Source organism: Ascaphus truei, chromosome 3 (assembly GCF_040206685.1).
Source record: "Ascaphus truei isolate aAscTru1 chromosome 3, aAscTru1.hap1, whole genome shotgun sequence".
Lineage (NCBI taxonomy): Eukaryota > Metazoa > Chordata > Amphibia > Anura > Ascaphidae > Ascaphus > Ascaphus truei.
The window spans coordinates 419,701,695-419,711,163 of record NC_134485.1 but is presented as its reverse complement, the minus strand read 5'-3'; the positions used below and the strand labels follow the sequence as shown (position 1 = coordinate 419,711,163).

Sequence of the window (9,469 nt, the reverse complement as noted above, 5' to 3'; positions counted from 1 at the left end):
TACAAATCAGATTAGTCCTTTTCATTGAAGACTATTTTCCGCTGTCTTTGCTTTTTAATTATTTACTGCAAGTACAGTATGGATTTTGTTTTTAAAAGGAAAAACCGAGCAATAACAAAATAAGATGTTGCAACACGTTCACGCTTTTGGAGCGATTTAGAGTTCTACGCTGATCATAATCTTATTTTTGTTTGTTTTTTGTTACAAGTTTGAAAACCTCAAGAAAACCCAGCCGCGGTCATTCAGCAAATGGCGAACTCTACGGCTCTGCACAGCAATATCACCCAAGTGTCCGTCGATAGCAACAAGAACATTGAGAGTCTGAGGATGGCTTATCTAATATTGTTGGTCCTCTGCTTCTGCATCTTCTTGTACTTCCCTACAATTATACTCTGTGTCTACTTTACCACAGCTCATATTCGAGAGAACACTCGCTATGTCCTTTTTGTCTATATGCTCATTAATGACACACTGTATCTCATCCTGGGTTTTTTTCTGGTGGTGTTTAACATATACGTGATAAACCTCCCTGTGCCATTATGCATTGTCTTAGTGATTCTATCCTTAACTTCCTTTATGGCCACCCCCTATTACCTGGCAGTCATGTCTCTTGAACGCTATGTAGCCATTTGCTACCCGCTAAGACATGCACAGCTTTGCACCACACAGAGATCTCATGCTGCCATTGCAATCATATGGGCCGTGGGATTCAGCACTTGTGTTGCTGATTTCATTGCCCTGAGCTCCTCAGTTGAGACAAAGTCTTTCTCTCTCAGTGGGATTTGTGGTCGGGCAACATGGATAAAGACCCAAGTGCAAAACACCATAAAATCCATCATCTTCATCTTCAGCTTTACCATGGTGGGACTAATAATCGTGTACACGTACATCAGGATCATGCTGATTGCACGGAAGCTTAGTTCAAACAAATCATCTGCTTTCAAGGCTGGGAAAACAGTCATACTCCACGCTTTCCAGCTCCTGTTATGCATGTCCGCTTTCACCTCTCATTTTACGGAGATATACCTCAAAGATTATTTTGCTTTTTTTCCTATAACAAACTTCCTCCTATTCATGTGTCTGCCTCGGTTTCTCAGTCCTTTCATTTATGGGATTAGGGATGAAGTGTTTCGTAAATATATAATAAAGTGGCACTCTTCAGCAATCGCTTTAGGATAGACCCACCAGCGACCTTACAGTGTACAAGGTCAAGAGTTTGCGACCCGCTTGACTTTTAGTACACATGCTTCAATACACATGAAGAAGAAACCTGTGAGATTTTGAAAACCCTGCATAGAATACATCAGTAAAAAAAATTGTCAAGTACGGCACACCTGTGAGCACGTGATGTGTGTACGGGACCAGGATTAATACACAGCTCGCAAACTCGCACACTTTTCACTATCGTAAATGTCCCTCAAATGAACAATATCTCCCCTAAATTTGTCCCAATATACCATCTGTCAAAAACAGCACACAAGTGAGCACGTGACTTATATATGCAACCAGGGTTAATACACACGTCTATCCACTTCCACCAACCGAGAATTTATGTAAACTATGTAATTAATATATCTGCCAGGGTCTCAGGTGCCTGAATATTATAGAAAAAAACTATGCAGTTAACACAAAACAATCTGTTGTAGCAAAATGTGTCTAAAAATGTAAATACTCTCTCCAGAGCATGCAACAGTTCATTGAGCCCCAAAGAATTACTTATTAAAGAATTGTTTAATAATATGTAGCATAGGCTCCGGCCACTAGTTATTTTCCTGGGCCCTACCAGTGTAAGTCCTGTTAGATGCAGGTACTGGATGGGTAAATTCCTTCATAAAGACTTTGTGTGCTTTTGCAATCTTAGATACATTTGATGTATCTAAGGGTGGGCCTAGCAACAGCCAGAAAGTGTCAGCCTGAGGGATGGATACCATTTGGGTCACATACTGGATGTGATGACCTGTCAGTATCCAGATCTTTCTTGTTAGGGGGCAGCGTTACAATCATACCAAAGGGTATAAATACTGGCACTCTCATAAAAGTGGGTGTCTCTTTCCTCCCCTTGTGCAGTGAGTAACAGCTACCCTGGGTTTCACAAGGAGGCCTCAGGATGAGCACCATGCAGAAGGCCTGGTGTGGGACTCCAGCCCTACCAGTAGGGGAAGCAAGGAAAGATATGTACCTGCTGTAATATCCTGAGCATGCAATAAACACCATTGTGCCATCTATGAGAGTTATTCACTGTCTAAGGACAAAGAAAGGTGTCAGTATGGAACCTTCTTCCATCCAAAGGACCCATGCTGACTGGAGACGCTGCAGCCACGAATAAGGTACCCTGTAAACCCTGTCCTGTTCTCCCCACAACACTGCGGAGCACTCAGCCCTCTTGTTACCTCACAGGTACGAACCACCACATAATATGGAGTAGTAGACCAAATCTCACTTAGGGTGGGGGTCCAAGGGCTTCATATATATAAAAATACAATGCTTCAGATTACAGAAAAAGATAATTACAAGAACATACAGCTACAGTAAATTCAGAACAGTTTCTTAAAATAACAGGATAAAACAGAAATCTCTATACTGTACATTACAATATGTTAGGGTTTTCCACCAGAGAGGTCACTGGCGTAAAAATATAAAAATTCACGTGGTTGGTCTCAAACACACCTCTGTTGAATTCTGATTTTCATAATACCCTGCTAAGACTTATGTACTATTTTTTCCCCATTGAAAACACATACTGTAAGTCCACCCCTGTCGTAAGTCAGCTTCTAGGTTGACGGTTCTACGACTTAGAAAAATCTTGCTCTCAAAAGACGTTTAAAAAGTGCCTGGATATATAAACACACTCTTAAGTTCCCTTCTCTAACACTTAGACACACGTGAGTCATATCAGTAGATTCTGGCGATTATGATGGACGTAACCAGAATTATGACCGTTCTTGCATCTAAATTTGAGTGACAAATGGATATCTGTCCTTGGCACCTCTTACCGATGTAGTGTGTGCTACAGTTTGATTTGTATTCTTGCAACGATTACAGATATGTAACTCTTACTATGCACATTAGATGACATTACAGGATATTCTCATTTTTAATAAAATCCTCCAAGTAAACAGTGTGTGTTGCCCCCTTTCTGTGATGTACAAGGGATGTTTCAGGAATGTTTGTTTCCAATGATGCTGACAGCCTAGGTGTCTGGCAATCAATTATTGCCTTCTAAACTTATGTCCCTCTTAGTGATAGCCCCCCTGTTGCAGGGTCAATGAAACAACATGTAGTTTCTGAATTGGCTTGTTTATTTAGCCTAAAAAATGTGGCATACCAAAATAATACAGCTTCTTCTCTGCAAAACATAAACAAAACTGAAAGATCATTGCTGAGCAGGGATTTCCACTTTTTCCAACTAGAGCTGTTTAAAGTCCAAAGTATCAATATAGCAAACAGTTATTATAGGAAATACAGCAAGTATATCATTTCATTGTTTCAGTTTGTCTCACTGGGTCAGACAGCCAGGCATGTGTGAGCAGCCTGGGTTTTTAAAGCCCCTTAACGAGGCATCTGGAACCTGACCAATTAAAAAACCTTTTCCTAGCTGAATTTTAACCTGGTCACTGCTGCACTTCAAACCTACACATAGGTCTGCCAGGCAGAGGGCTGGTGTATTGTATTCACCCTGTTACATTCCTCCCCTGTTAGTGTGTGGCTAGGGCCACGCATGCCTGATGCCCGATCAACCACCCCTTCTCTAGCATGGTCTGTAACCAAGGTAAAATGAACTCCTGCCACATAATGCCTCAAGACCTCAATTGCCCACTTTACAGCGAGGCAGTCCTTCTCAATCACTGAGTAGTTTTTTTCCCTCGGGAACAATTTCCTACTCAGAAAAAGGATCGGATGTTCTACCCCCTCAAAACTGTTGTGAAAGTACTTCCCATAGCCCTATCTCTGATGCATCGGTCTGCATGATAATAGGCCTAGTAAAGTCTGGGCTTTGTGACAGAAACCAGGGGATGGTAATAAATTCCGTATATAGGGCTCCCAGGATACTAAACAGTTTCTATCCTGTTTGGCCTGGGAGTGCAGCCTTATAATACATACACTCCATCCCACAGTTTGGCAAGCGCTGGAACTGAGGGATGAGAGATCCAGACCAGAGTTTGTCTGCTGCCTGATTTCTGTCACCTGTCATGCTAATTAGGAATCAGGTATGTAAGACTGTTTTCCTGTTTGCTCTGGTCTCTCCACAAGAGCCAGGAGGCTGGAAGGCTGCTGAACTACAGAGGGGAGAAGCCTCTTCCCCAAACAGGTTCAATCTTTCTGTTCATTTGTATAAGACTGCAAAAGTACCTTGTTTTGTTGTTGGGAGTGGAAAAGCCACTTCCAACCCTGAGTCAGGGATATCTAAGTTAAGTTATCGCTCAGGTGAGCAGCTTTTGTTTTGATCTGTTTTCTGTTGTATGCACTGTGGCAGTCTCAGTGCCTGGGACTGAATAAACCAGGCATAGCCTGTTTAAAGGAACAGTACGTGACGCCTCATCATTTAACCTACCCTAAAAGACCGAGTTCTAAACAGTCCCGGACAAACGACGGAGCCCCAGAGTAAGCCGTTTGTCACATATGGTGGAGAATGCGGGCAGAACACTAAAAGGTCTGCGGGTTAAAGAACTTTAAAAAAAAAAAAGCTGTTAATAGCCCAGCAAGAGACTAATGCAAACCAGCAACGGCTGTCAATAAACCAGCAAGAGACTAATGCAAATCAGCAACAGGCGAATGCAAACCAGCAAGAGACAAACCGCTTGCTGAGAGAGGAGCAACAACGGTTCGCCCAGGGCTTACAGCAGGAACTCGAGATCCTAAGGGGGACTATCAGTAACCTTCCACTGGCAGAGGCAGCCCCAGTCCCGAAAATGACCAGGGCAAGCCACTACCTTCAGAAGATGGGACCCTCGGATGATGTGGAAGCCTATCTTCTCACGTTTGAACGCACGGCACAGAGAGAGGGATGGCCAGAAGCTGAGTGGGCTGGTCTAATCGCACCCTTCCTAAGCGGCGAACCCCAGAAGGCTTACTTTGATCTAGAGCCAGCCGAAGCTAACGTCTATGCAAATTTGAAGTTCGAGATCCTCGCCCGCCTCGGCGTAACCACGGCTGTTCGCGCCCAAAGGTTTCACGCATGGTCCTTCACGATGGATAAAGCCACCCGAAGCCAGATGTATGACCTCATCCACCTCGCCCGGAAGTGGCTACAACCCGAGATCAACTCAGCCAGCCACATCGTGGAACGGTTGGTCATGGACCAGTTCTTGAGAAAACTTCCCTCTGCCTTACGCCGTTGGGTCAGTCGGAGTGACCCCCACAATGCGGATGAGCTTGTGGCTCTCGTAGAAAGGTACAATGCAGCAGAAGAGAACCCGCAACCCACAGTTGTGGAGCAACCCCACTACCCAAGGTTCCAGGACTCTTCCAGAGACGGTAAAAGGGTACCGGGGTTAAGGGGCGCTGAAGAGCGGCGACCACCTTCACGCGGCACCAGCAACAGTGGTTCGCACACTAAGGGCAATAGCCAACATGGGGAGCCGGGAAAAGGCTCTAAGTGGGACACAGACTATGTACCTAAATGTGTAAATTGTCATGAGAGGGGCCACACAGCAAAAATCTGCCCACTAAATGATGAGCCCATGCAATGCAACAGCGTGGAACCTTATGCGCTGTTGTCCCAATGTATGGGCCCTAGCCCAGAGGACCCCTTGAATAACCATTTGTGGGCATTTGTAAAGGTTAATGGTAGGAGGGTTCGGGCACTTCTTGACTCTGGGAGCATGGTCACACTAGTGTCCGAATACCTCTTGCCCATTAAGAAGAAACAGGGAAACAGTTCACAAAGAGTGGCAATTTGTTGTATACATGGGGATAATCATGAATATTCCACTGTTGATGTTTTTTTTGAAACAGAGTTTGGTTCTTTAGATTTCAAGGTGGGTATTGTACCCAAACTGGCACATGATGTGTTAATAGGGACCGACTTTCCCCATTTTCTAAAAATGTGGTCCCCCGCTCAGAATAGCGCCCAGAGTTCAATAGCGGACCATAACGAAGTATTAGAAGAAACAAATCCTTTCCCTTTTTCAGAAATGGAGGTTGACGAGGGCCCAAATAAGAAGGGGGAAAAGGAGGAGTGCTGTAAAATTCCCTTCCCCATCACTACTTTGGTAGGGAATACCCCAAATCAAGATGTTGAGCAGACACTTACCACCCCAGAACCGGATAAGACCCTCGCTGACCTAGAGGTCAGTCCTGGGAGTTTTAAGAAGGCCCAGTGGGAGGACCCCACATTAGCGGTAGCAAGGGGAAATATACGGGACCAGAATAGTACTCCTGGCCAACCAGATAGGTCGCTTGATTACCCCTACTTCGAGGTAGAGAACGACCTAGTATATCGGGTTGATAAAAGGAAATCAGTTACAACTAAACAATTGTTGGTACCACGGACATTCCGTAACGTAGTATTACACCTCGCACATAGTCATCCATTGGGGGGACACCTAGGGGTGGAAAAGACAAAAGAAAAGGTTCTCCGAAGCTTCTATTGGCCTGGGGTTCTGGCAGAAATTACGAATTATTGTTCCTCATGCCCAGAATGTCAGATCACCGATCCGTTCAAGGCGTACCGCAGCCCATTGGTACCCCTTCCCATAATAGAGGTACCATTTGACCGGATTGCTATGGATCTAGTAGGACCCTTAATAAAGTCTGCTAGGGGACATCAGCATATATTGGTAATATTGGATTATGCCACCCGATATCCGGAGGCAGTTCCCCTACGTAGCACCTCTGCTAAAAACATAGCAAAAGAGTTAGTAGTTCTGTTTTCCCGGGTCGGAATTCCTAAAGAGATTCTATCTGACCAGGGAACACCGTTTATGTCCCAAGTAACAAAAGAGCTATGTAAACTCCTAAAAATCAAGCATCTCAGAACCTCAGTCTATCATCCACAAACAGATGGTTTAGTGGAAAGGTTCAATAAAACCTTAAAGAGCATGTTACGGCGGGCGGTTGATAAAGATGGGAAAAACTGGGATTGTTTGTTACCGTACCTGTTATTTGCCATTAGGGAAGTTCCCCAATCATCCACAGGCTTCTCCCCGTTTGAACTATTGTATGGCCGACACCCAAGGGGCTTATTGGATATAGCCAAAGAGACTTGGGAACATGAGGTTACCCCTTACAGAAGTGTAATAGAGCATGTTGCCCAGATGCAGGACCGCATAGCTGCAGTCCTACCCATGGTGAGGGAACACATGGAGAAAGCTCAAGAAGCACAGAGGAATACGTATAATAAGGGTGCTAGGGTCAGAATTTTTTTTCCAGGTGATAGGGTACTAGTTCTGGTTCCCACCGTGGAGAGTAAATTCCTTGCTAAATGGCATGGGCCATATGAGGTCTTGGAAAGAGTGGGAGAAGTAAATTATAAGGTAAGACAGCCAGGTAGGAGGAAACCTGAGCAAATTTACCATATAAACCTACTCAAGCCCTGGAAAGATAGAGAAGTCTTGTTAACCCTAGTACCCCCAGGTCCGTCAGAGAATCAAGAAACTGACCCAGAGGTTAGCATAGCTGAAACCCTGTCTGTTCATCAGAAACGAGAGGTTCAGAATTTAGTGAGAAGAAACAAAGAAATCTTCTCTATACAGCCAGGTAGAACTAGCGTAATTGAACATGACCTAGTCTCTGAACCGGGGGTCCGAGTTAACCTTAAACCGTACCGAATCCCGGAGGCCAAAAGAAAGGCTATAAGTTTAGAGGTTAAAAAAATGCTAAAACTAGGTGTAATTGAGGAATCCCAAAGTGGGTGGAACAGCCCTATAGTCTTAGTCCCAAAGCCAGATGGTACAACAAGGTTTTGTAATGACTACCGGAAACTAAACGCGGTGTCAAAATTTGATACTTATCCTATGCCCAGGGTAGATGAACTTGTAGAGAGACTGGGCAAAGCCCGATATCTCACAACCCTAGACCTAACAAAAGGGTACTGGCAGGTTCCCCTCACAGAAAGGGCAAAAGAAAAGACAGCCTTCTCAACCCCAGACGGCCTCTTTCAGTATAAGGTGTTGCCTTTTGGCTTACATGGAGCTCCCGCCACATTCCAAAGAATGATGGATAAAATTTTAAAACCACATGCTCAGTATGCTGCCGCCTACCTGGATGATGTGGTAATCCATAGTGAGGATTGGCAATCCCACCTTCCAAAGGTCCAAGCTGTGCTTGACGCAGTCCGGTCTGCTGGACTAACTGCTAACCCCGCTAAATGCACTATTGGTCTGGAGGAGGCCAAGTATCTGGGATATTCTATTGACAGAGGTTTACTCAAACCCCAAACACTCAAAGTGGAGGCGATACAAAATTGGCCAAGGCCAGTTACAAAAAAACAAGTAAGGACCTTTTTGGGGTTAATTGGGTACTATAGAAGGTTTATTCCCAATTTTGCAACTAAGGCAACCCCACTAACTGACCTCACAAAAGCAAGAGGACCGCTAATGGTAAAGTGGTCCCCCGAAACCGAACAAGCCTTTAGAAGCCTGAAAGAAGCTCTCTGTGCCCAACCAGTGTTGGTCACACCTGACTTCTCCAAAGAGTTCGTAGTCCAAACCGACGCATCTGAGGTAGGGCTGGGGGCGGTACTCTCCCAGGAGTCTCAAGGTGAGGAGCACCCCATCCTTTATTTAAGTAGGAAACTAAATCCCCAGGAGAAAAATTACTCCATAGTAGAGAAAGAGTGTCTCGCAATAAAGTGGGCTGTAGAGACGCTCAAATACTACCTGTTGGGGAGAAAATTCCGGTTGGTCACAGATCATGCACCCCTTACCTGGATGTGTCAAAACAGGGAAAAGAATGCTAGAGTGACCAGGTGGTTCCTAAGCCTACAACCCTTTAAATTTTCTGTGGAACACAGGTCAGGGCACAAACATGGCAATGCTGACGGGTTGTCAAGGATGCACTCCCTAATATCCATGGTCGCTCATCCCTCGAGGTCTGAGCTGGGGGGGAGGATATGTGACAGAAACCAGGGGATGGTAATAAATTCCGTATATAGGGCTCCCAGGATACTAAACAGTTTCTATCCTGTTTGGCCTGGGAGTGCAGCCTTATAATACATACACTCCATCCCACAGTTTGGCAAGCGCTGGAACTAAGGGATGAGAGATCCAGACCAGAGTTTGTCTGCTGCCTGATTTCTGTCACCTGTCATGCTAATTAGGAATCAGGTATGTAAGACTGTTTTCCTGTTTGCTCTGGTCTCTCCACAAGAGCCAGGAGGCTGGAAGGCTGCTGAACTACAGAGGGGAGAAGCCTCTTCCCCAAACAGGTTCAATCTTTCTGTTCATTTGTATAAGACTGCAAAAGTACCTTGTTTTGTTGTTGGGAGTGGAAAAGCCACTTCCAACCCTGAGTCAGGGATATCTAAGTT

The 9,469-nt window shown here is 44.9% G+C and overlaps 1 protein-coding gene across 1 annotated transcript; it reads left to right on the top strand.

Annotated features, from left to right (window-relative positions):
• The first annotated feature begins 214 nt into the window (after positions 1-214).
• On the top strand, positions 215-1,179 carry LOC142490804 (odorant receptor 131-2-like). The gene has a single exon (XM_075593227.1). The coding sequence runs from the start codon at positions 250-252 to the stop codon at positions 1,177-1,179; it is 930 nt and encodes a 309-aa protein (XP_075449342.1). The 5' UTR covers positions 215-249.
• The last annotated feature ends 8,290 nt before the right edge of the window (positions 1,180-9,469 follow it).

What these genes read in the sequence shown, in the direction of transcription:
- LOC142490804 (XM_075593227.1), top strand. Translation starts at nt 250, where the DNA reads ATGGCGAACTCTACGGCTCTGCACAGCAATATCACCCAAGTGTCCGTC.